Below are 26,314 nucleotides of genomic sequence, written 5' to 3'. Positions count from 1 at the left end.
GATGTTTCTCTCTCATCGATGTTTCTAACTCTCTATCCCTCTCCCTTTCTCTCTGTAAAAAATCAATAAAATATATTTTTTTAAAAAAGGAGACTGCAGATGTGAGCCCCCCGAGGCTGTAGGGGCTCCCCAGCCTGGGGGCAATGCCGGGGAAGCATGGCTGGTGGCTGGTCGGGGCCCTGGGCTACGCTGAAGGTTTTGTGGAAGAGGCAGCAAAGACTAGCTTTGGAGCGCGTCTTAAATCCTTTGCAGATTAAAACGCTAACGCAATTCAATCAGACCCCTGTTCCGCAGGTCATCATAGCCCGACTCAATCCTCCAGCTTCCAGGCCCCTCCCGGCCCCCCCCCCCCCAGGGCGGGGGAGGACAGACTGCAGACAGCACGGTGGTCTCCAGGCCTTTATTAGGAAGGTACAGAGCGCGGCAGCCTGTCCGACAGGCCTGTGCGGGTTGTAACAGTTCAGTGTTCTCCAGGTGACTCGGGGAGCGGGGTGCAGAGGGCAGGAGGCCCCCCGGGGCGTCCTCCCCTCCCGAGAAAAGGCACTGGCTCGGGCGACACTCTGCTCCTTCCCGGGAAGGCTGGGTTATGTATACACAAGGGGTGACCGGGTGGATGCGGAGGAATTCAAAGCTAAATACAGCTAATGAGGCGGGGGGGGGGGGGGTGCATCCGGGCTCCCCCCAGCAGGAAAGGAGGTTCAGGAAGAAGGCAGAGCTTAGAGGAGACACAAATCCAGCCTCTCGGTCTTTAGTGTTTTGTGCAATTAACAACAACAACAAAATAAATATAACTTAAAACTTCTTACATGACTCTCAAGGCAAGTCCGGGCCGAGCGGGTGAGAAACCTTCTTCGAAGGCCAAGCAGTACTGAACCCCAAGAATGCGGGGGGTAGGGGGAGGGCAGGACAGGCAGGGAGGATGCTCCCCCCCGGCACCGGCGTGGCCAGCCCCAGAGTCCGGGCCTGCACCGGGCTGGGTGGGGAAGGCCAGTCAGACAGCCCGGGGGGAGCTCCTGGGAAATTCACTCCAGGGTCGTGGAAGGAGGTGGGAGGTCAGAGGGGAAAGGGTGAGAGAGGAGGTGCTGGAAGGGAACTAGCACAGTAAATGCAGACCCGCCCCTAAAGGCACAGCCCTGAAAAGATGCCACGTTCACACGTAAATGCCACAAAGCCCAGGACTGCCGAGCAGCCGGGTCCTGCACTGACCACCCCTTGCCCATCAGCCCAGCGTCTGCAGCCGCTGCTGCCGCTAAAGTGCTCCTCGTTCTCTTAGTAGGGACGCTGGTCCCAGGCGCTTTGTTCATAGCAGGAATGTGCTGGATAACAAACCCGTCCTAGACAGGAGGTCACTGCTGGCCAGCCCGCAGCTTAGAGCCCTGGCGGCTGCCTTAGTGAGCCCCCCCCCACCCCACCCCCCGAGACGGCTGGGGCGCAGCCTTCCGGGTCACGTGCCCATCACCAGGTGGTGGGGCGGGGGTGCGACCTTTAGCAGGTCGGCCCACACCAGAGCTCACCCCTGTTTTGAACAAGAGCCAGGAAGTTGAAAAGTGATTTCCTTTTTTAAAATCTGAACTTCTACATCCTCGCGCCCCACCCTCCGCCCCCACCAACTGTCACTAACCCAGCGTGAAAGGGGAACCGTGTCATGTGGGCGAAGCTGACAGCTCCCCCCGAGGCCCCGGGTGACGGGGAGCCCTCCTCTGGATCGGTCCCTCCAGGTACACACCCCTGCGCGCACCACCGTCTCCACGTGTCCCCGAAGCTGCGCTCCGTGGAGGAGCTGGCCCCAGTGGCTGCTGGCATGGTCCCCAAGTCTCCCCCAACAACAAGGGGGGCCCCGGGGGCACCGCCCTACATGGCCACAGCCGGGACTCTGCCTTCAAAAGTCACGCAAGTTTCACACCCCTCTCGGTGATACACGCTCACTTGCTTTACAGTTAGAATAAGGCTCACAGCCGGGTCCCCACCAGCCTTCCAGCGACCTGGTCCCCAGGAAGAGATGCTGGCACACCCAGCGCCACACGGGCCCCGGACCTGCCCACACCACACGGGAAGTACAGGGCTCAGCCCTTCAGGATGTAAGACCTATTTCAGGGGGAAAACAGATGCCAGGGGGCGGCTTCCTCCCTGCCCAGGGCTGGCCTGAACCCTGCCCAGAGCTGCAGGAGACTCGGGGCCTCACGAGAGAACCCCGGCGAGCAGGCAGGGTCACCAAGTGCCACCGGGGAGGGGGGAGCGGTGAGGGCGAGGCGTGTCCAATGCAGGTCTCTCTCCCCCGGGCTGCCTGGCCCTGGCCCACCCCCGGCATGTCACACAGGCCAGGGGGGCAGTGGGCAGCACAACTGGCTCAGGGTGGGCGGCGGCCTGGAAGCTTTGAAGTCATGGGCGAGAACCGCAGATGGAAGAACTGGGGAGGCAACACCAGAGGGCACAGCCTGCTCCTGGCTCCCGGGCCCGGCCCAACGCTCGAGGAGTTCAACACCGCCCGCAAAGGGACCATGAAGGCCCCACACGTCCTGGACCCCCGGCTGCTCATGGGAGGTGCTCTACTCAGGGCCGACACGCGTTCCTGGTGGTTCTGTGCCCCAAACACGAGAGAGCCGGGCACCAGGCAGCCGCTGAAACAGGCCCTTACAGCCCCAGCGGGCCCGGGAGGACGGGCAGAGACTGGCTGTGCTGGGCAGCGGCACTAATGGCATTGGCCACCAGGGGGAAGCAAGCGCCCACAGGTAGCCCACCCGGAGGCGCGGCACCCCGGGGCCCGGAGCCTCCAGCCAGATGGAAACCCAACTGACCTCCCCGGCGGGCAGCGGGCAGCGGAGCCTGGCGTGGACACTGCGCTTCTAGAAGGAGACCTGCTTACGGAGAGAAATGGGAGCCCAGCGCCAAAGCCCTTCAGTAGGGAAAGAACTAGAAAGCCTCGTCTCCTCTACAGAGTGTCTTGTAGTGCAGTTGGAGGGTCAGTTCTGGCTGGCACCCAGGTGGACGTGAAAGAACACGCAGGAGAAGGCGGGAAGGGGAGGAGGGAGGCCAGGCGCGGGGAGGCGGGCCGGCGGCTCAGGCCACAGGGGCGCCGGGGCCCGGGCACATCTCCGTCAGGATGTCGATGAGGTTGTTCAGGCCCGAGAGGTAGCCGTCCTCCCGGTTCCCTTCCTGCCAGGGCACGTCGTGCTTCAGGGTCTGGCCCTCGGGCAGGGGCGTGGTTTTCCCAAAGTCGATCATCCACACCTTGGCCTGCTCCCTCTTGTCGTGAATGAAGAGCAGCGAGCTGCCGATGACCTGCAGGGAGCAGGGAGGTGAGGGGGGCCGGAGCCGCCTGCCCTCCCCTCCCCTCCCGCTGCACCCTGGCTCCCGGGGACCCGGACACCGGCTGGAACTGGAGAGGTGGCTCAGGTGAGGCCCGAACCTGCCCCTCTGCCCGCGGAGAGACCATGAGGGGCAGAGGACGTGGGATTCCAGACAGCAGCCACCCTCTGTGTGGGCAGCGGCAGGAGGAAGTCCCGATGGCAGATTCTCTCCGCCCCCCGCCCCCCACCCCGCAGCCTGCACACTTTCCACTATTGCAGACCACAGCTAAGACTTGGGGCTCACCCTTCCCCTCCTAGACCTTGACTCCCCAACACCCTGAGTGACTGCCCATGTGATAGGAGGGTACCAAGGAGATGCCACACTCTGCACTGGGGTCGGGGAAGAGGATGAAGGACCCTGTCCAAATGCACACACACACCCCAGAACGGCAGGCAGCGAGGCCAGATCGCCCCCCATCCCAGCAGGAACCCCTGCAAATCCTGGGAAGAGGTTGGCGGGGTGTCTGAAGCTGGGCCCTGCCTCTGGTTTTGCCAGGGGCAGCAGCACCAAAGGGCCCCCTGCTCTGGGCAGGTCAGAGCAACGGCATGGGTAGTGCTTTCCCAGGTGGAAACAGCCACAAGCCCTCATCCCCGTCACCCACGTGGGGCCAGGAGCTGGGGTGCAGGGAGGGCTGGGGGCTCTGGGCAGGGCAGGGGAGACCCCGGAAATGCCGAGCCCAGAGAAAGGGCTTCTTCCGGGTGAGAAATAACAGAGCCTCAGGTTCTGTTTCCCAGTGAGACTCGCGAAGAGCACAGAGAAATAAACTTCAAGGACTAACGCAAAGGTGCTGAGAGCAGAGAGCAAGGCAGCGACACAAAGCCCGTGCTGCCAAGGGGTCCCAGGCGACTCTGAGGCCCCCGTCCTTCCCGGCCAGGCCTCCGGGAGCCCCGTCCCCGGAGAAGCAGGCAGGACGGAGCGAGGGAGGCCCCAGGCTGAACAAAGACATTGCATCCAGCTGCGAAGACAGAGGCCCAGGAGCAGCGAGGCCACGGGGAGGGAAGGCCCCTGAGAGCCTAACCATTCCTGGGGGTGGCGGGCACGCCGAGGCTGCAGCTGTGTGCGCACACGTGTGTGTGCACGTGTTTGCCCGTGTGCCTGGGGCTGATGTCAGGATCCTATAAACCTGTGGTTCTCAACCTTGGCTGCACATTAGAATCACCTGGGAATCTTTTTAAAATCCTGGTTTCTGGGCCTCATCCTCGGGAAATTCTGTTTCTTTGTGACTCATGTTGTGGCTCCACCCCATAACAAAGAAACAGAATTTCCGGAGGACGAGGCCCAGAAATCAGGATTTTAAAAAGATTCCCAGGTGATTCTAACGTGCAGCCAAGGTTGAGAACCACTGTTATAAACCCTCCAGGAACCTGCTGACAATTTCCAAACCCTCTCTCTCAGGTGTCTGGTTTCCTGCAGACGGAGGTGGGAGCAGGAGGTCCTGCAGGTCTCGGGGTCCTAGCAGCTCGGAGAGCTTCTGCCCTAACACCCTCGGGCATGTGGGACTGAAGTCCTGCCACAGCACCCGAGTGGCTGGGGGGGAGAAGGAAGGGCACGGCCCGGCCTCAGGCAGGACAGTCCCGAGGGGTCACCCAGGCTCCTGGCAGAGCGGATGACGCGGTCCCTGCGTGAGCCGGGCCGCTGGGGGGCTGCCTCTGTCACCCTGAAAGCGCCCCTTGGGCTTGTGGAGCAGGCAGACGTGTTAGTGAGAGAGGCGGGCTCACCGCTCAGGCCCAGGTCACCCCAGCCACACGAGCGCAGCTCTGCCCAGGGCAGCCACGGCCCAGTACCCACCTCGTGGCCCTTGAAGAAGGGGGACACCTCCAGGGTGGCCCGGATGTCCTTCAGCCGGTCCCGGTAGGCGATCTGGGGAGAGAAAGATGATGGGTTTTAAACACTTGGGGCTGGGGCTGGGTTTTAAGCCCCATTAGGGTCACTGCGTGTCAGGGGGAGGCCCAGAGCAGACCGGGGCGGGTCCTGGCCGCATTTTCCCAGGCCGCACGGCTCCGCGGGCCCCGGGGGAGAGGCCCAGCCCCGAGGCTGGTGCAGCTCACACGGGGCTAAGCTGACTCCGGCATGCAGGGCAGGGGCAGGCAGCATCCTGGGAGCCCGTTGCCATGGCATCTTCCTGACACCAACGTCAGCGCCCTGACTTCTGAAAGGGCAGAGCGAGCGGGAGAGCCACACAGCCCTCCCCAGGGGCCTCTCCATGGAGCCCTACAAACAGGGCGATGTGTGGCCTGGGGTGCCGCCTGCCCCGGGGACGCTGGGGAAGCCCGGCCACACAGGCGCACCAGCCCTCAGTGCCACCGGGCAGGCCAGCAGCCCGGGCACGGCCCCGGAGCAGACCCCTCCCTTCGGGGCACAGGAAGCAGCTTCTCAGCTGCTCTGTGAGGAGCTGGTGGCCCGGAGCCCAGAGCCTCAGCCATGGAAGGGCGGGTGCGTGCCCAGGGGTCAAGGGGAGTCTCCCCAGTGGAAAGGGAGGGAGTGTCCCCAGGTCTAGCGGCGCTGAGTCTTCTTGGAGAAAAGGTGTCTGCCCCATCCTCCCTGCCCTGCAGCCCTGCTAGAGGGCGCCTCAGTGCCCAGCCCATGTGCCTGCGTGTGGGACTGTCACAGGGCACCCAGCCCGTGTGCCTGCGTGTGGGACTGTCACAGGGCACCCAGCCCATGTGCCTGCGTGTGGGACTGTCACAGGGCACCCAGCCTGTGTGCCTGCGTGTGGGTCTGTCACAGGGCACCCAGCCCGTGTGCCTGCGTGTGGGACTGTCACAGGGCACCCAGCCACCCTGCTTTTGATGGGAGGGTCGGGGTCCTGATCCCAGTGGTCAGAGCATCCGTCAGGGAAGTCACTGTGTCATGAACTTCTGCCACCTGCACCTCCAGGCTCAGAGAAGCTCACAGGCTCTTCCCAGGGGAGGGCTGTGACCCGCCCCCCTTCCCTCGCTCAGCCTCACAGCCTGGGGGGGCTGGGTGCAGGGGCCGGCAGGCTGCCAGCCCGGTGACCCCTCTCCGCCCTGCCCTAGCCGTGACCGTGACCTCTGTCTCCTCATCTGTGGAATGGGGACAAGAACTTCCACCCACACCAGAGGCTGCCACGAGGACGATGAGCACAGCGCTCGGCCACAGCGGCTGCGGAGGAGAGCCAGCCGGAGAGGACAGCTCTTAAAGGACTGAGAACGCTCTGGGAGCCGAGAGGTGGCAGCGAGGGCAGTGAGTGAGTGTCGCCGAGCTTCCCCATTTGCCCGCAGAACGGGGCTGGCAACCGCTTCACCTTCCTCTCACCTTCCCAGCAGCAGCGTGGGCCAGGCTCTGTGTGGGCGCCGTGGCCACGGCGCTGTGGCCGGCTGCGTCCCTGCGGAGTGGGCACCCCATCCTGCCGAGCCCCCCCGCTCCCCCGGCGCCCGGACTCACCAGGACGTTAGGGTTCCCCTTGGTGAACTCTCTGAAGGCCTCGGTGACCTGCTCCCGCGTCTTGGTCTTCTTGAAGTCCCGGTTCACCGAGCCGTCTTCTTTCTGAGGAGGAGCCGGGAGGGGTCAGCAGGGCCCGGGGGGAGGGGGACAGGCTCCTGGCTCACCCCCCAGGGGTCTGAGAAAGCCGCGCCTGCCAGGCCTGGCCCTGGGCAGCGAGGTGTCCACCTGCAGGCACAGGGGCGAGTGCGGGCGGGTGCGGGCGGGTGCGGGTGCGGGCGGACTTCGCATCAGCCTTTCCTGCAGGGCCTCCGGGCATTTCCTGCACCGAAGGGAGGGGCTGCTGGTGAGATAGGGCTGCTCTCCGAGCTGGTGGCCTCCGCCCCAGCAGGTGGGCGGCTGGCTGTCCCGCAGCCGGACCAGGGACAGAGCCCAGGACATCCAGAAGGAGGGAGGCGTGAAGGGAAAGGCGGGGCGTCTCAGGCCGGAAAGGGCAAGGAGCGTGGGGGAGACGCCGAGCTTGCGGGGTGTGCCCAGCCGGAGGCTGGATGTGAAACAGAGAAGCTGGTTTGGGAGACAGGGAGGGGCCCACGGCTCGCAGAGCAGCTGTCCCGGGAGGCGGACACACCGGCTCACCACCATCAGCGGCAGGGCACCCCAACGGCAGAACCATACCCCTACACGCCATCGGAGGGCGCTGCGGAGCCCGGCAGGCTGCAGCTGCCCCAGCAGGGCCCCCACCACCCAGCCCTGACCCGATTGACTCCACAGCTGGGCCAGGGGGGCCAAGAGTGAGTGACTGACAACAGAAACCAGGAACCCTGCAGGACCTCCCTCCGCTCGACAGGGGGGGCGGGGTGGGGGGGCGGGCAGGCTACCAGAGACCCCGCAGGCCACGCCTCTCAGCCCTGCTCTGGGGGTGACTGAGCTCGCTCTTCAAGCCCCACAGCAAGGGGGAGGCATAGGGAGAGCATCTGAGACCCCTCTGGGGAGACTGAAGAGAGAAGGGGCGGCCCTGGCGTTGGGAGGCTCGTGCAGCCTCCGCAGAGCTCCCTGGGGACACGAGGGGCAGTGCTGGTCCTGCAGCCTGGGCGCAGCAGCCCCCCCCCGCCCCCTCCCCCTCCCCGCGTGGACGTGGAGGCGGCCCATGCGCTCCCTCCCGGGCCTGCATCTCACTCCGGACCCCGGATCCCGGGTCCTGGGTGGAGGGGCCAGCTCCCCCACCACATCTGCCACCTGCCTCCCCGTGGGTTCCCAGGGCCCAGGATGGCCTGGGCTCAGGGCAGAGTCCTTAGCAGGGACTCATCCGGCAGAGCTGGAGCCACACCTGCTCCAGGCCCAGCGCCCTTCATGGCCACCCACCTGTCCCGGCCTGAGGAGCAGGACAGTTTCTCTAAAGTTCCGCCCCGGGCTGCCCACACCGGCCGTGCGGAGGCCTGAGACCCAGGGCAGAGCACAGCCCCCGCCCCCCGCCCCCCGCCTGGAGCTGGGCAGGGCCCGGCAGCCCCGGCCGCCCTGGCGGCCTCACCTTGATGCCTTCGATCCGGAAGCCGAGGGTGGCCGTGGAGCTGATGGTCTCCCTCCACTGCATGTACCGGGGCTTGGTCACGGCCCGCTGGGCGTTCTCCTCCTCGGTCGGGGCCGCGGGGTCCACCTCGACCATCTTCTGGTACATGTCCTTCCGCAGGCTGGGCTTCTTCCGGGCCTTGGTCAGCTCCTCCTCCAGGTAGGTCCTGCGGGGCGGGGCGGCCAGGTGAGGCCGCTGCTGGGCACCGGGGGCCACGGGCAGGGGCCATCAGGGCCCAGCTGCCCCTCTCCGCGGCCAGGCCCTTCCCCAGAGCACCCCCTGAAGGCTGCGCCTGTCGGTCCCCCGCCCACCCAGCTCCGGCTCCCGGCTCTGGGGCCGCCTGAGGGGCTGGGCCGGCCCTCAGATCAGCCATCGTCAGCCTTTCGGACCTCACGGACCCCCGGTTGGCGACGGCTGCCTTAGATGACTCTGGGGTAACGGTCAGGCCAGAAGGTGGCTTCTCCAGGGGCCACAGGCCTGGAGGGAGACGCCCAGGACAGGAGACAAAGCCGGGGCTCCGTGGCCTCGGTGGCCTCAGTGGCCTCCGTGCTGCTGTGGAGACGCCCCGGCCCATCCTGCCCCGTGGCCACCAGGCCTCAGCCCGTCCCGCCCCCTCTCGCCTGAGCCCCCAGCCCCAAAAGCCAGAGAAATGTGTCCAAATGACCAGCACAGTGTCCCGCCCTCTGCAAGGCAGGCTGGGCCCGCGGCTGACCTGGGCGTGGGGTCCCCTGGACACTAGGGGGGACAGCAGCAGGGATAGTACAGGACAGCAGCCCGAGGCTGAACCCCTTCCCTGCCCCCCTGCAAACTCCCCTCCTCCCCGGCCACCCAGTGACCCCTCACGGGACAGCCATGTGCAGCGCGACGTGTGGGAGAGGGAAGTTCGTCCCGGGCCCTGCGTGGGCGGAGCGGCCCACACGCAGCCTGTGGTGGCAACCGGCCCTCCCACTCGCCCTCTGTCCTGGCCCCACTCCGTACTTCCCCCCACACCCCGAGCTGCCGGTCAGGACCCAGCAGACTGAATGTCAAATGCACAATGCCTTGTGGAGACACTTTCCCAGAATCCACTGTTCATCAACCGATGAAGAAAAACCCAGACCCCTGGGCGTGACCTTGGGCCTGGTCGTTTGACCTTCCAGGAGGTGGTGAGGGCGCCAGGAGCCGGCCCCTGGCTGGCCACCTGCACCCGCGCCCGCACCCGCACGTGCTCACACCACGGTGCGTGCTGGGCCAGCGGGTGACGAGAGCTGGGAGGCAGGGCGGCCGCGTCTGCACCGAGCCCTGCGTGCGGGCCTGTGTGTGCAGATGGCTGGGCAGGGGTGCTCCCCCAAACGTCCCTGATGCACTGCAGGGCCTGCGGGTGGTGGGCGGCCCCACTTCTGCAAAGAGCCCTCCGGAGCTCCTCACACAGGAAGCAGCCTCGCCGTGAAGCCCTGCCACCAGGCTTTTCCCAAAAGGGCCTGCGCTCTGGGCAGCGCTGCTCGCCTCCGGGAGGGAGGGGGCTGGGCAGGGATGCCCACAGGAGGCACCGCTGGACGGGGCTGTGGGGGCAGCCGGGAGCCACCCACGCTGCCCTGCTGCCTGACGCCCCCACCCCCCGGGAAGGTCATAGCTCCATCTCATGGGGGGTGGGGGGTGGGCGGTGGAGATCCAACAGGTGACACCCCAAAGCCACCTACAGCTCCGCGCAGGGCAGAGGTGCAGGAGACGGCACTGGTCTCCACCCCAGTCCCTGGCCCGATGCCAGGAAGACGCGCTGACTCTGAGTGGCAGGTCACATGACAGAGACACAGGGTCAGTCTAAGGAAGTCCTCAGAGCAGCGTGTGTGCAGGTCCACGTGGGCCCGGGGCCCGAGGCCCCTCTAGTTAGGACTCTGCAGGCCCCCCTGCGCTCCGTGCTCTGCCTCCCACTGCTGCTCGGTGACAGGTCTCACCCTGTGCCCGGGGGAGACGCTGGGCTCTCGCCTCCCGCCTCTGCCAAGCACAGCCACGCTCTGGGGCCTGGGACTGGGACTGCTGGCCTCGGGGGAGGCGTGAGGCCAAGGGCTCCGCACGACGCAGGGAAACGGCAGAGTCCCGGCTCGGCCAGCACAGGTGGAGGCCGGGCAAGTGAGAGCTGTGCCGCTTCGGGACTATGGCCCTGAGGGTCCCTTAACCTCCCGTGTCAAAGCTCAGACCCAGGGAAGCCCAGGGCACCCAGCACAGCGCCCGGGGCACCCAGCACAGCACCTGGGAATACCCAGCACAGCACCCAGGGAACCCAGCACAGCACCCGGGGCACCCAGCACAGAGCCCAGGGCACCCAGCACAGCACCCAGGGAACCCAGCACAGCGCCCCAGGGCGCCCAGCACAGCACCCTGGAATACCCAGCACAGCACCTGGGGCACCCAGCACAACACCCGGGGAACCCAGCACAGCGCCCGGGGCAACCAGCACAGCACCCGGGAAATACCCAGCACAGCACCTGGGAATACCCAGCACAGCACCCGGGGACACAGAAGGGGCCATCCTAAGGCAGGGAAGGTGGAGCTGGGTGGGGCAGCCTCACTAGCCGACTCTGGGCCTTTCTGAGAGCCCTTGGGTGCCGTGGGCAGAAGCACAGGAGACGGGGGCAGGGCGGCCCTGGGCAGAGGGACCCGTGTGCCCAGCGGCCTCCCAGGGAGCAGTGAGGCACAGCCCCTTTCAGAACCAACTACTATCTCTTCTCCCCAGGGTGCACGCTATCTGGCCGGGTCTGAATGGACACCAACCAGGTTATTTCTAAGTTTCCGTCCTGGTGCCCCAGGGACGGGGAGGGGCGCTTCCTGGGACAGAAATGACTCTGGGGAAGGGCAGTGCCAGGTGGTGGCCGGAGGGACGGGACGTCGTCTCCTCCCTGTGGGCTGCAGCTGGCGAGGGCCCGAGAGCGCAGGGAGGCAGGGACAGTGTGAGAGCAGAGCGGGACCTGCACTTCCCACCTGCCCTGCCCTGGGTCAGCACCACGGAGCCCAGCACAGCGTCCGCCTGCGGGTCCGACTTTAGGACTCAGCGCCCGGAGGAGTGAGAAGGAAAGCGGGCGTCCGTGGCCTCCTGGCTTCTCTCTCTGTGTCTCCCTCTCTCCCATCCTCCTCCATTTCCTTTTATAAGAAATAAAACTGCTTAACCATCCAAAGCAAACAAGCTCCGCTCCGAGTGTGCTGCTCGCAGCCTGGCCTGCCCCGGCAGCAGGCGGCTCTCCGGCCACAGCGCACGGGGCACCATGAGGCCGACAGCCACGCCGAGCCCCACCCTGGGCCCAGCAGGAGAGGGAGCCTCATGGCGATCCCGGGATTGAGGGTCCAAGTTCGGGAGGGGACGAGGAAACCGGGCAGCCAAGCAGGTGCCAGGGCTGAGGGCGGGGTCTCAGGGCCTCCGGTTCCACTCCCCTCGCCCCCAGGCTCCGGCCCAGTCCCCCCCCTCCCCTCCCTCCTCCCAGCTCCTCTCCTGCTTATGTCCTGGGCAGACATCAGGGGGAGCCTGCGTCCTGGGGAGGAGGGGGTGGCCCAATGCTGCGCACAGGCCCAGGTAACCCTTTAGCCAATGTGCTAGGCCAGGGCCTGGAGCACCCTGGGGGATGGGAAGAGCCCCCCCTCGAAGCTCATGTAACAGGAAGCCACCCCTTGCTACCCCCGCAGCCCCGGGACCAGACGGGCCTCTGCCCCTCCCTGGGGACACAGCACCAAACCGGGCCCCACCAGCTAGTGCTCCTGCCCCACCCTAGCTCACCCGAGTGGGGGAGCCATCGGGGTCAAAGCCAGGGTCCCAGTCCCCTCTGCACGTAGGGACATGGCTGGGGTGGGGATGGGGTCCAACCAGACCCCCGGGCCCGCCCATGCACCCACGAGGCCTCGGGGGCGCCCGGATGCCGTCCCGGTATCTGCCACGGGCGCGGAGGAGCCTGGCTCACCTGACGCCCATCTTGCAGTCCATCACGCACGGCGAGTCGAAGTCGGCCAGCAGGTCGTCCATCTGGTTGTAGCGCTCCCCGTCCTTCACCACGTCCCCGTGATAGGCCGGCACGTAGGGCTTCAGCACGTCGGCCATCAGCCGGTCCAGGCAGCGCTGCTCCGACTCACAGTGCTTCTTCAGGATCCGGCCGTTGGCAGCCGCCTTGAAACTCCCTGCAGAGCGAGGGCCTCAGCACAGGGCTCCCCAGGGCCCCGCGCCCCGGGCCATGCCCCTCGGGCTTGCTCAGCGCAGGCTGAAGGTCTCCATTGTGGACCGAGCATGCTGAGAGGAGGGGTGCACGTCCCAGACCCCCACACTGACGGCAACTCCATCTGACGATGGAGGGACCGGCGCTCACTGCTGGAGGGCGGCAGGGCCAGTGGCAGGGTCTCAGGAGAAACCCCGCTAGGACTGGCTCAGTGCCAGGAAGCAGCCTGGCTGAGCGGGGTCCACGCTCGCCCCCCCCCCGGCCATGCCCCTGTCGAGCACGCCCTCAGGGGGCACCTAGAGAGTGCGTCCATCCCCGAGCCTGGGCTGGGCCATGTGCTTGGGGTATAAGAGAAACGCCAGGCCCGTGCTGGCTGATGATGAAGGCCAGGCCACGGACAGCCACCGAACGCCCCGGAGGGCGCCACCAAAGGGCCCCGTGTGGCCTGGGCAGCTCCGGGCTCGGCTCCAGGTGCCCCTCCTCCGTCAATGAGAAGCAAACTAGAGCCACGTGGCTGCCTGGTGCCCTGGCACCCGCACCCAGCGTGCCACCCGTCTCCCACCTACGGCCCCTTCCAACAGATGCTGCATTTTCATTGATGTTGCGACCCCGGGCGATGGGGTACAGCAGATGCTCAATGAAGGCGCAGACGTTGCCTCCTTGTCCCAGATGACAAACGGGGGCCTACAGCGTCATCTGTGTCACCGAGTTAAGAGAGACTAAAAGAACCAAGACTGGGGGGGGGGGTGCGTGTTTGGGGAGGGGATGGCAGCTGTGCATCTGCTAGCAGCGTTAGGGCCACATCTCGAGAGCATGGCTGCCGCTGCCGCTGCGGGTCTCAGAGAACCTGATTGGCCACTTTCACCCCCAACCCCCAAGCCCCTCCCGCCACGAGCTGGGCGACCCCCAGGGAGACCCCGGAGCCGCTACCTGCGTGTCCCGCCAGCTGGATCCAGGGGTACTTCTTCTTGAAGGACATGACGAAGGGAGACCAGTGCACCATGTTCTTTATCTTCCTCCATGATTTGCTCTGGAAACAAGCCCACGAGAAGCTGGGCGTTAGCAGGAGCGCGGCCCCCCGGTTAGGGCGAGCTCCAAGCAGGGTGCCACGCCCACAGCGCCCACAGCGCGGGCGCCTTGGGGGCTCACCTGCCAGAGGGGCTTCGCCAAGGCTGAGCCAACGCCCAGAAGCAAGGGGACCTCCACGGAGGAGGTTTCGGGGTGTGAGGAGGGGGAAGGGTGGTCTCAGTCCAGGGCGGACCCCCATCCCGTGCCCCCCCCTCCCGTCTGGGAACAGCTGAACTCACGCTGCCCCTTCCCACCCTCTCAGGCCTCAGTCTCCTCATCACACTCGTGAGGGGGGACAGCTGGTCCCCCGGCTCCTCGGCCTGATGGACACTCGGGGGCTCTGAACATGACGTCCTCCAGCCCAACAGCTGCGGCCGCTCAGAGGGGATAAGGGAGGGCACGCCACCCACGCCGCTGTCCGCTCACATCACTGGTAGACGCAGCAACGACAGAGCACCTCTGGCCCGCGGGTGGTTAGAAGAGCGATTTTAACGGGAGCTCCCCCTGCGCATGCAGTGAGCAGGCCTGTGGGTCTCTCCCCTTTGGTGCTGCTCCATTTCAGGCCAGGCGCTCACACACGTATGTGTGTGCGTGCATGTGTATGTGTGCATGAGTGCAAGTGTGCATGTGCATCTGTGTATGCATGCATGTGAGTGTGCGTGCATGTGCGTGTGTATGAGTGTGCATGTGTGTGGGAGTGGGCATGTGCATATGCATGCCTGCATGAGTGCATATGAGTGTGCATGTATGTGTATGTGTATGTACGTGTGTATGTGCGTGAGTGTGCATGTGTAGGAGGCTCCTTGGGCAGAAAGGAGAACTAACATTCATCACGCACCTTCTTTCCCAACAAGCATTATGGTCATTTGTAGAATCTGAGCCGCAGAGAAGTAAGTGGTGAAATTGGCATTTAAACCCTCACCTATACAACTACTTTTAAAAAATACATATAATTTTATTGATTTCAGAGAGGAAAGGAGAGGGAGATAGAAACATCAATGATGAGAGAGAACCATCGATCAGCTGCCTCCTGCACGCCCCACACTGGGGATGGAGCCCACAACCCGGGCCTGCGCCGTGACCGGAAATCAAACAAATCCTGGTTCACAGGTCGACGCTCGACCACTGAGTCACACCAGCCGGGTAATATGACTACTTTTTAAATATCTCCTTTCCCCCCAGCAATAAGCACTTCTCTGGGAAAACATCCCTGGGTGAACTTTAGTAAAAACAGGCCATCGAGCTAAAAAAAGACCGAGTGGCCCCAAACACACGCGCCCCGACGGGGCGATGAGCATCTGAACTGAGAGGGTTTCCTGAGACGGCAGACCCTCACCCCCAAACCCAGAGTGAAAACCACAGGCTCTGCTGGGAGAGGGGAGCTGGGGTCCTGAGGAGGGCGAGGAGCCCTCACTCCCGTCCCCCTGGCCGGACGCGGCTGCGGAGGCCGGAGCCAAGGTTAAACCAAGGTTAAACCAAGGTTAAATCCGTCTCTCTTTCTCTCTTCGCCGAGACGCCACTCTTGTCATCAAGCTTCCGAGTTAAGGTCTGTTTGAGGCGAGGACATCTCCCCTCCCGACCTGGCCGTTCCCATCCCGTCCCGGAGCCACGGCCTGGTCCCGCTTCAGCCGGCCACGTGACGGGGCTGCGCCGGCACTGACCGTGTTTTTCCAGGTCCCCGATGGAGATCGCCAAAGAAGGCGAAGGAAGGGAGGCGTTTCTTATCTGAGCGCCCAGAAGGCTGGTAAACAATCAGGCAGACAATGCCGAGGCAACAATGGAAAACCTAACGACCGATGAGCCCAGCCCAGCTGGACGCCCGGGAAGACATCAGGGCGGGGCCGGAGGAAGAGTGCGCAGCGGCCGCCAGCTGCTGGTCACGTCCCCGCAGCCCAGCTTGGAGGGGCGGGTCTGACAGGCCAGGGCGGGTGGGGGAGGGCAGTGCTTTCACCCAGGGCGGACCCCACCCCCTGCCACCCCCCAGCTGACCCCCTAGCCTTCCTTCGTGCCTCGGTTTCCTCGCCTGTCTAGGAGGAGGAACTGCTGGTCCCCCAGACTCCTTGGACCGACAGACTCTCTAGGACTCTGGGAAATGACCTCCCACATCCCAACAGCCAAGGCCGCTCCGAGGACGACCGGCGAGGCCCACTGCCACCTGCTGCAGTGTCACCTCATGTTTTATCCGTAGACACGGTGGCAACAGAGGACCCAGGGAAGCTGTGTCCCAGGCCAGGGAGGGCGTGATTGTGGGAAGGAAGGCCGAGGTGGCTCTCGGGGGACGGACTCGGGAAGGAACGAAGGCATTGGGGACGCTGGCTCCGGGGAACAGGGGCCTGGGACGCGGATGGCTGAGCAGGTGACGTGGTGTGCGGGCAGCCGGCCCACCTGGTCTGGGTCCTGGCTCCGCCCTCCTCACTGACTGACCTTGAACAGTCCTCACCCGCTTTCAGGCACTATTATCCTACCTGTAAAATGGGCATAACACAGACCCCCCCGGCCCAGCAGGAGGTAACGCCATCAGCAGAGTGTGGGGTGTCGTGGGGGAGCCTCAGCTCTGGGTTCAGGGCGGGCTCTCTGAAGCCATCCCGGGGGCTGTCCGGCTGGGGCTGAGCGGAGGAGCTGCCATAGTTACTGAGGAGCAAAGACCACGGAGCTGGGCTGGCTCAGGCCACCCTGTCGGGGCGCAGCTCTCCAGAGACCTGGGGACACGCTGAGCCTGCAGCCCGCGACCCGGGAGGCAGGAGAGATCAGGGCACTGGGAGCTCGAAGCCTCCAGGCCTGGCTCTCTCTTTCGAGGCTAAAGACCAGGGGTCCGGCTGCAAGGAGAGGGGCTGGGCCCTCTGACGGTTCACGGACCCACGACCCTCCCTCCCCACATCACTGAGCTCGGAGCAACAGGACGTTTTCTGCTCGGCCTCCCCACTCCCGGCCTCCTCCACGAGGAAGCATTTCCCCACGAGAGGGGCCCCGACGGCCACGGCCACCAGCGCCCTCCATCCGCGCTTCCCCGCGCGGGAGGCGGTGGACACTCCACGGGGCGGCTTGCACACGGGACGCAGGGGTTTGCCCGGGGTTTTAAGTAGCAGCGCCAGGGAGCGGAGCCTGCGGGGTGGCCCTCTCGCCCCACTGCCAGCCGCAGGAGCGGAGACAACGGCGGGTGGAGGAGAGTTCGGGTGTCAGTTCCGCTCTGAGGATCCAGGGCCCAGGGCCCCGCTCGGGCACCACACCACTCGCAGGGGGAGCTGCTTTCCGGACGGTGGGTGAGGGCTGGCCGGGCACACAGCCTCCCTCCACGGCCCCCACCTGACAGGTGATGAGGTGACAGGTGATGAAGCAAGAAAGGAGGGCAGCCCACTGCCCGCGGGAATCCCACGCAGAAGAGCGGCCCTCTAACTCTGCTCTCCCTCCCCTCTCGGGGCAGTTCTCGATGGCCTCGGTCTCTCCTCTGGAATCGGGGCCCCCTCCCAGGCCTTCCCAGGCCCTCCCCCCCTCACCCCCCCACCCCCCGCCGGGCTCGGCTCCTGAGACACCAACGCAGCCTCAGGTGCCTCGAGCAGCGGGGCAAAGGGCGCTGTCCCCGCCGGGCAGTGCTGGCTGCCCGCCGATTTCACGGCTGGTCCTTCCTCACCTCCCATCGCCAGGGGCCTCTGGCCACCCCCTGCTGACCCTTCCTGGGATGTGGCCAAAGCCCACAGGCCTGACAGTCCCTGCTGGCCCCTCGCTGGGAGCTGCAGGGAGGCCCGCCCGCCGGGCCTGGTGCTGGTGTCAGGGCTTGTCACTATGGACTCCCTCTACCTGCCAGGCGCTGGCCGGGCCCCTGATGGCCTCCCCGCCGACCCTCACAGCCACCTGATGAGAAGCATCTTCTCTGCCATACGAGGAACCCAAGGCCCAGCAAGTCCAGTTGCTTCCCCAGAGCCGTTCCGTTCTCCGCCCTGGCCAGTCTGGGAACTCAAACCAATTCACCGGCGGCCAAGCCCGTCAGCCAGCAAGGCTCCTGCGGGGGCTCCTGGCCTGTGGGATGCTCCACAGCTGGCCAACCAAGGCCCCCGTACAGCCCACTCTGGGGCTGGACAGGGCCCCTCCCGGCTTAGCTGCCGGTGGCGCAGGGCTCCCATCAGACCAGCTAAACGCGCCTGGACGGTGGCGGGAATCCCGCTCCTGAGACGTGCTGAGAGCCGGCCGAGGGAAAGGACAGCGGAGGGGTCCCCTGCCGGCCGGCGGGCCGCAGGGTGGGCCGGACACGGTGCGCGCCCGGATGCTGCGCTCGGATGAAGCCCCCTGAGGGCCTGAGCGAGGGCTGGGGCAGCCCCCAGGCTTGCGGGCTCGGAGGAGCCCAGCGACACGGCCCTCGGGGCCGCACGTTGGGGTCAACGGCACCGGTTTTGGCTTTGCTCTGTCTGCACCCGAGCGCAGGGCAGTGGTGTCTGCCGGTCTGGAGCAGCCCTGGCCTCGGCTGTAAGAGGTCGGTCGGTCCTCGGGCTGCACAGCTCACTCAGCTCAGGAGGGAAGAGCCAGCAAACAGCCAGACTGGGGGGCATGGGCGGGGAGGGGGGTCCCCCGAGGACCCAGGCGGCCTGGAGGCCGGGTTCTGGCGCTGCTCGGGCACGTCCTCCCCTCGCACCCGATCCGACAGGCGCTGAATGTTCAGAGGATGCGGAGAGGGGCTTGTCGTGGGAGAAGAATCCTGCAACCAGGAAACCCCAGCCCTCTTCACGCTGAGGTGACCGACGTCACAGGGAGAGTGAGTTCCAGAAAGCGGAACTGTCTCCAGCCCAGGCGGCCAGCCTGTGCCCACAGCCCGCAGTCCAGGTGTCCTGCAGGAGGACGACACCGTGGGAGGCTCAGGCAGGAGCGGCCCAGGCCCGGGAGGCGCCTGGGCAGCGTCTCTGGTGCTGCCTGTTTCTTTAACCGGATTCTGCGTGATACTCACGCCCCGGGGAACCCACCCTCAGGCTGGGTGACGGACAGTCACCTCCAGGCCGGCCTTTGTCTTCTATCCAACAGGCCCAAAGGACTGGGGGGGGGGGGGCAGTGCCCAGGCTGGGCTGAGGGCCTCTGGCCACCCACCCACAGGCGCTCTAGGACCGTCAGGATCCTGCGTGGGATCAAGTGGAAATGCGCGCCCGTGTCCACACCTAGTGAGGATGCCCGACGGGGATGGCAGAGCAGGAGCCCGGCGTGGACGCCGCTGTGACCCCCAGGACTCCGGCCCAGCTGCCCGGTGGGAACCGGCCCTGCTGCCTGGTGGAGACAGGGGACCTGGGCCCGCAGGGCACTGGGGTCTGCCCGCTGGCCTTCTGCTGGTGACCACAGCCTCCCCTCTGCGCTCGGTGCTGGGGGCAGGGGAGGGCCCGTGGGCAGGAGGGACAGGATGGTCACCCGCCTTCAGCCCTCCCCTCATTCATCTCCGCGCGTCCTTCAGGGTCTGGCCTGGCTCTCTCCTCCCTCAGGCCTTCCTTCTCATCTAGGAGGCGGTGAGGGAGCCGCGTGGTGCCAGCCCAGCCTCCCCGACGGGACCGGGACGGTCAGCCACCCAGGCCCAGCGCCATCTCCTCCTCGTTCAGCCACCGCGCCTGAGGTCTGCTTCCTGTGTCTGTCCAGCCACCGCCTGCCCCGCCAAGCCGAACGCGTGCTCATCCACGTAGTCTGGGTGGGCGGGAAGGGAGGGACACGGGGGACAGACTGCTGTGAGGACTGCTTCACCCACGTGGACGGTCACCACGCGGAAGCGACTGCAGCTCCCGCACACACTCAGGCCTGAGATTCCGCGCAGCTCCTGCCTCCATACACCCCCAGCCGCCCCAGCTGCCAGGGTGGGACTGTCGCCACCGGGGACCCCCACGAGGACAGCCACGGAGGCACAGGACTAGCTCGGGGGCCCCTCTCCCAGCCCCTTCCTCTGCCCGATGCCCCTCCCGACGTGCCCCGGCGACACCTGCACCCGCTTCTCGTCTGGGTGAGTGTCAGCCTCCCAGAGCCAGGACCCCCGCTCCGGGCCCACCTGGCTGGGTGTCCCCGAGGAGTCACCAGTCAGCCACGCCCACATGTCAGGTGCGTGAGGGGCTGCTCTGCCCACCGGGCGCCTGGTCAGAGCCTGGAAGCAAGTGCCAGGCAGGTGGGGGCTCGCTCCATGTCTCCTCAGGGCCCTGCCACGCCTGTCCCGTCAGCCACGGTGATGCCTGGGCTGCCTCCCAGACGCAGGCCTCCCGGAGACAGCTGCTCACATCCCGCGTCACCCCGACACCCCGTTTCACGGCCCAGAAATTTAAGGCTGAAGCAACACACTCCTCCCTCTCTGTCTGGGTTCTAAAATCCCTGCCTCTGGGCTGGAGGGCAGCCTGCAGCCTGGGCGTTCATTCCGGAGCCATGAAGTGGAGCAGCCCGGGGCTCGCTTTCCCACCTCAGTGTTCTCATCTGGAAACTGGGCACGATAGCACGGCAGTGCCCCGCCCACCCCTGGGATCACAGTGCGAACCGATGAGGCAATGATACACCTATGCAGTGCTCTGGAGACTGTCACGGGCAGGCCACCTTCCAGTCCATGCTCCCCTGGCTTCTCTATGTGTTTTTTTAAACATTTTTTTAAATTTATTTTTTTATTTTTTAGGTATGTGCCCTGACCGGCAACCGAACCAGGCCGATGCTCTATCCACCGAGCACACTGGCCAGGGCTGCTGTTCTTTTGTGTTTTTTTAAAAATATATATTTTGTTGATTTTTTACAGAGAGGAAGGGAGAGGGATAAAGAGTTAGAAACATTAATGAGAGAAACATCGATCAGCTGCCTCCTGCACACCCCCTACCAGGGATGTGCCCACAACCAAGGTACATGCCCTTGACTGGAATCGAACCTGGGACCCTTGAGTCCACAGGCCGGCGCTCTATCCACTGGGCCACACTGGCCAGGGCTGCTTTTTTTTTTAAAAAAATGGAAATAGTTTCTCCTCCCAGCCATGGATGGGCAAGAATCCCCCGGGCACTTCCCGAGGGTCAGGCACAGCCGCATGGCAGCATGGGCCACCGTGCGAGTCACCGCGCACAGAGCTCCCCCCGGAGGCCAGGGCCCACGTGGCAGCATGGGCCACCGTGCGAGTCACCCCGCACAGAGCTCCCCCTGGAGGCCAGGGACCGCCTGGCAGCATGGGCCACCGTGCGAGTCACCCCGCACAGAGCTCCCCCCGGAGGCCAGCGCCCACGTGGCAGCATGGGCCACCGTGCGAGTCACCCCGCACAGAGCTCCCCCCAGAGGCCAGCGCCCACGTGGCAGCATGGGCCACCGTGCGAGTCACCCCGCACAGAGCTCCCCCCGGAGGCCAGGGCCCACGTGGCAGCATGAGCCACCGTGCGAGTCACCCCGCACAGAGCTCCCCCCGGAGGCCAGGGCCCACGTGGCAGCATGAGCCACCGTGCGAGTCACCCCGCACAGAGCTCCCCCCGGAGGCCAGGGCCCACGTGGCAGCATGAGCCACCGTGCGAGTCACCCCGCACAGAGCTCCCCCCAGAGGCCAGCGCCCACGTGGCAGCATGAGCCACAGTGCGAGTCACCCCGCACAGAGCTCCCCCCGGAGGCCAGGCCCGGGCAGCCCACAGGCGGCACCTGCGACTCGGGGAGAGGGTGAGGGGCTGCAGCCCCGGGGTCTTCACCCGTTTCTGGGTCAGAGGTCAGCACAGCTGCCGACGGAGAAGAGTCTCTCGAGAACCCGTCCGCCCTGTGGGACTCCGCGAGGCGCAGCGATGGGCGGCGTTTTGGGGGCAAACAGTGAGATTGCTGAGCCTGTGTCACTTTATAACGGGCTTACCTCTCTTCAACCTCCTTCCCACGGACCTGTCCCCCAATTTGCTCCTTTTCCCTCCAGCATCTCCCTTTTTACTGAAGTAGTTTGATCGCTTGGCTCACTTTCATCTTTAAATCATCATAAAAAGTCTCCATTGTTTAAGAGTAAACGCGACGAGGAGAACTCTCTAAAATATCAGAAAAGGGGAATCACCTCTGGGCTCTGCAACGCTCCCAAACAATCTTGCCGGAATCCTTGGCTTTGCCTGTGAATGGAGAGGACCTGGCCGGTGGGGGGAGGAGCCAAACAAGCCACGTTTTAAGCATCGAACACGTCATGAGGCATCTGACTGCGGAATCTCGTGCAATGCTCACTCACAGCACCGAAACTGCTATCTCCATCCTGCAAGCGCTAACACATGCTCAGAGAGGCTGAGTGAGTTGCCCCAGGTCACACAGCTTCCTGGTCCTCACCACTTAATTGGAGGATTTTGTTTTGTTTCAGCCAACAAAGCAACGGGGCCCCCACCCTCTCTCCCTGACCCCGGGCCAGCTGCCCCCCCCCACCCCCGTTAAAAAATAGCTCAGATAAACAGCCAGTGCTTTGTCAAAAGAGTGGCCTTTCGGATGGGGAAGCCCTGCCCTCCCGCAGGCCGGCTCCCAGCGGCCTGGCGACACGCTCCACGCAGGGAAGGCGCATTCCACAAAGCCCTGCAGTGGGCGCGGGAGGCATCGGAGGCTCTGCTCTGCTCTTGGAAACGTCCGCGCGAAAGCCACCGAGGTGCCCATGTTTGGGAAGAAAGCTGTTTTCTCCCTCCTCCTTCTTTTGGTCTTTCTCAAACAGGGAGGGTTTCCCTGGTGACGGTGCCTCTCTTGGCTGGGGCGCGGCCTCGCTCCTCGCAGCAGCCAGCTTTGTTCATTGTGCGGCCGGCAGGGCCCAGGAGGGCACGGTGCAGGCCCTGGCAGGTGGGCCTGCTTGGAACCTGGCTGCCAGAGAGTGAGCTGCGCCCAGCGGAGGAGGAGGAGGAGGAGGAGGAGGAGGAGGAGGAGGAGGAGGAGGAGGAAAGGCCTTTCAGAACCACGGCTCCAAGGATCGGAAAGATGAGGCCCCGGGACTTGGCAGGGCCGTCGCTCCGGCTAAAAATAAAAGTCCGGCTTTGAAGGCTAACCATCTGCTCCTTCCACAAACAAGAAAACTCCCCTAAAAAGCAAACGCAGAAACGCTCTTTGAAAAAGACCCCAGGGCTGTTCCGTTCCCACCCTCCCAGACGGGTCACGCGATGCCGCCGCTGGCGGGGCGGCGCAGGGCACCTTTGGCGGAGGTGACGCTGGGCACAGTGTCTCTCACCCTCCTCCCGAGGGCCCGCCAGTGAGGGTGGGCGGAGAGCGCCTGGGCATCCACAGCAGGCCCGGGGCAGAAGGACGGCCCCCCCTCCCCAGCGCCCTGGCCGCCGCGGGCGGGCGTGAGAGAAGCCTGCTCCTTTCCCGGGTGAGGGCTGTGCCTCCCCGCTCCTGCTGGCATCGAAGGGACTGCGGCTCCCGGTCAGGCTGGGCGCGCAGGACCCGGGCAGACCGCAGCTGCTGTTGTAAAATGGCACCTGGCTGGCTGGTCCTGAGGGAGCCACCCTGGCCAGTCCACTCCCGGCGGCATTTCTGGCCAAAGCCGGGCAGGCCCTGAGCGAGTGCCCAGCGTCCCCTCCTGATGAGCAGCCTTCTTCCTGCGGCACCGGGAGGCCCAGTGTCTGGGCCCAGGGCAGCACCCAGGCTGCACCCAGAGGTCCCAGCATGGCCACCTCCCTCGCCCGCCCCCAGACACAATGCCCGCCGGAGGGGGCTGCCCCAGGGCCCACCGGTGCTCCCCGACCCACAGGAGGCAGGGGGGCCCCGCCAGGAACAGACCAGCCCAAACCCCTCTGTCCTCACTCCCCACACTCCTCTCCCAGGTGCCTCTCTGGTCCAGCAGGGCCGGCCCCCTCCCGCCCCACCTGCAATGTTCTCCCTCCTCCGTCTCCCTGATCACAGCCCGCCTGTCCCTCCAGCTGATCCTGCCGGAATCTGTGGTGAGCCCCACCGTCCCCATGAAACTTCTCAGGCTCGTCCAGCCACACACCGTTCCTGGAACCCTCCCCCTAGCGCAGTGGTTCTCAACCTTCTGGCCCTTTAAATACAGCTCCTCATGTTGTGACCCAACCATAACGTTATTTTCGATGCTACTTCATCACTGTCATGTTGCTACTGTGATGAATCGTCCTGTAAATCTCTGATATGCAGGATGGTCTTGGGCGACCCCTGTGAAAGGGTCGTTCGACCGCCAAAGGGGTCGCGACCCACAGGTTGAGAACCGCTGGCCTAGCGGGACAGGGTTCGGGTGCTCTGTGTCTCCGAGCAGAGGGAAGCTTCTAGAGAACTGGCACTTAGGCCAGCACGCTGCACGCCCAGGCTGGGCACACGTGGGTGCACAACGCCATTGGCCACCTGAATTTCAGAGAACTTTACAGCCAACGCACAGCCAGGGCGGGGGTGCCACACCCAGCCCCTGGGACCCCTGGCACTCCCTCACGCTCACCTGCTCGAGCCTGGATTTTTCCAGAGGCTTTTCCAGGGAGGGGTGTGTGTGTGTGTGTGTGTGTGTGTGCAAATTCGTGGGAACTTCCTGTTCAATCTGCCTGGGGTTCCTCCTCTCCGTGTCCCCAGGCCCCAGGACAGCTGGCAGCCTGGCTGGCCAGGGGGTCTCCTGCCAGGCACCGGAGGGTGTGGAGGGCCCCCGGTGACTGCCCCAGGCCCACCCACCTCCTTCCCTCCCAGCTTCCCAGGAGCTGGCAGCCCTGGGGCCCTCTCTCGCAAAGGAGCCGTGTGCTGGTGACCAGAAGAGAGGTGTCCTTCGCCCAAAATGGAAATGCCGCCGCTCTCCCCATCGGGAGGCGCAGTGGGCCCCCTCTCTGCCCGGACTCCATCCTCTTGGGAGCTAAAAATACTGGCGGCCTGGGGGCAGGAGGCAGGAGAGGAAGCAGCAGAAAGCGTAGGAAACGCTTGGTGCACCGAGGCCCGCGAGCCTCTCACACCAGGAGCCGGCGGGGCCTCAAAGGCTGCTGGGACCAGAACTGGGGACCAACAATAGCAGGAAACGGGGGGGGGGGGGGGGTGGCGGGGGAGGCCTGGGAGTGGGGCAGCCTCCTGAGCCGGCTTCCTACTGGACGGAGCCCACAGGACAGGCGCGCTTCCTCTGGGAAAGGGCTTCCGGGGCTCTGCCCGCTGGGGCCCGCCCCCCGAAACACGCCCGCCCCCCCCCTCCCCGGAGGTTTTGTTTTTACTTTGGTAAAATGCAAAGAATCAAAGCGAGCGTGCGAGCGTGGAAATTTACTGGAGGCCGCGCCACGCCACGCGGTCAGCGACGCTGGCACCGAAGGCCTGGGACGACCCAGCACCCCGCGCCCCTCCCAGGCCCATTCCTGAGCCGGGCCCACCTGCCCCGCCCCCCCCCTCCAGCTCCCCGGTCTGGGGGCTCGAGGCTCTCCCTCCCTCCTTCTCGGCCCTCTGGAGATGACAGGGGAGGGCAGATGGGCAGCAAGCGGCACGTTCTCCTAGAACCCGTCATAGGTGGCGAACACACAGCGAGTGCCCACTGCACACACAGGTGCGGTGCTAAGCGCCTGATAAGGATTATGTAGGTCCCACCTGAGTACCTCAACCTATGGCATAGGCGTTCATCATTCCACAGACGGGGACACCGAGGTCAGGGAGTAAACACCTGCCCAAGGTGCCCCAGACGGGAAGTGGCCAGGCCGGGGTTGAGGCAGTCGGCTCCTGGGCCCGAGCTCTTCATCATCACGCTCTAGGCTGCCCGGTTTCTCTCTTTCCTTTTTTTGAAAATATGTTTTTATTGATTTCAGAGAGGAAAGGAGAGGGAGAGAGAGATGGAAACATCCATGATGAGAGAGAATCATGGGTCGGCTGCCTCCTGCTCGCCCCACACTAGGGATCGCGCCCGCAACCCGGGCCTGTGCCCTGACCGGGAATCGAACTGTGACCTCCTGGTTCATAGGTCGACGCCCGACCACTGAGCCACGCTGGCCGGGCTGCCTGGTTTCCTTTTGTTTGTAACCGGCACCCTTATGGCCAGATAAGCCCAGATTCAGACCCCGATTAGGTCCTGGCTGGTGGTGTACGGCAAGTTACCAAACCTCTCTGAGCTCCGGTCCCTCCTGATCCATGAAATGGGGCTATCGCCCGCCCCTTGTTTTCAGGATTAAATTCCGCACGTGCAGCGCCTGCCACCCAGACAGAGGCCTCGGTAAGGTGAGCACCGCACACTCTCCCGTGTCCTGTCTCAGCCCCGAGGCAGGAGCCTGGGTGTGGGGCGGCCCCTGGGGGGGCTCCGTGCTGGCTCCACAGATGTTGGCACAGGCTCCGGACTCTCCCTGCAGCCCAGCCCCGCCTTCACACCCCCCTTTCCAGGACGTCCCGGCAGCGGCGAGGCCACGGCCTCCAACAGCCGTCCTGCTCGTGCCGCGAAATGAAGCCTGGAGGAGCGTGGACTTGCTGAGCAGATCTTTCTGGAAGTCCAGACCCCAGGAGCCGTTTAAAAGCTGAGAGACGGCGGGTGAGGGAGCCGCGAGCAGAAGCCACCAGCCGGGGCCACGCGGCTCTTCTGTTTCCTGCGGGCCTTCCCTGCCCGGCCCTCGTCCCGGGGCCTGTGGTCAGAAACCAGTCCCTCCGCTTGTCTCCCAGGGGACTCCCCAGGCAGCTCAGCCCAGCGGCCCACGTGGGAACAGACGTCTTTATCTCCGGCTGGAGGATGGCATATGAAGAGCCAAGGATCGGAAAGGACCTTTTCTGCAAAGTGATGAAGAATCTAGAACGTCACCTTTGCCCAACCAGTGTGGCTCAGTGGTTGAGCATCGACCTAGGAACCAGGAGGTCACGGTTCGATTCCCGGTCGGGGCACGTGCCCAGGCTGTGGGCTGGATCCCCAGTGTGG

At 65.0% G+C, this 26,314-nt stretch overlaps 1 protein-coding gene across 1 annotated transcript in view; it reads right to left on the bottom strand.

The window, feature by feature from the left end:
- Positions 1–384: 384 nt before the first annotated feature.
- Positions 385–26,314, bottom strand: part of ITPKB (inositol-trisphosphate 3-kinase B) — a 96,362-nt gene continuing 70,432 nt past the window's right edge. Inside the window, exons 3-8 of the mRNA XM_059677605.1 lie at positions 13,423–13,522; positions 12,244–12,457; positions 8,279–8,483; positions 6,754–6,855; positions 5,137–5,208; positions 385–3,279 (exon numbers count right to left, since the gene is read on the bottom strand). Of these exons, the coding sequence (XP_059533588.1) occupies positions 3,058–3,279; positions 5,137–5,208; positions 6,754–6,855; positions 8,279–8,483; positions 12,244–12,457; positions 13,423–13,522 (915 nt within the window). The 3' untranslated portion in view covers positions 385–3,057. The remainder of the gene's footprint in view (positions 3,280–5,136; positions 5,209–6,753; positions 6,856–8,278; positions 8,484–12,243; positions 12,458–13,422; positions 13,523–26,314) is intronic.

Source organism: Myotis daubentonii, chromosome 20 (assembly GCF_963259705.1).
Source record: "Myotis daubentonii chromosome 20, mMyoDau2.1, whole genome shotgun sequence".
NCBI classification, from domain to species: Eukaryota; Metazoa; Chordata; class Mammalia; order Chiroptera; family Vespertilionidae; genus Myotis; species Myotis daubentonii.
Note: the sequence above shows the minus strand (reverse complement) of the source record. Positions and strands in the feature narration are given on the sequence as shown.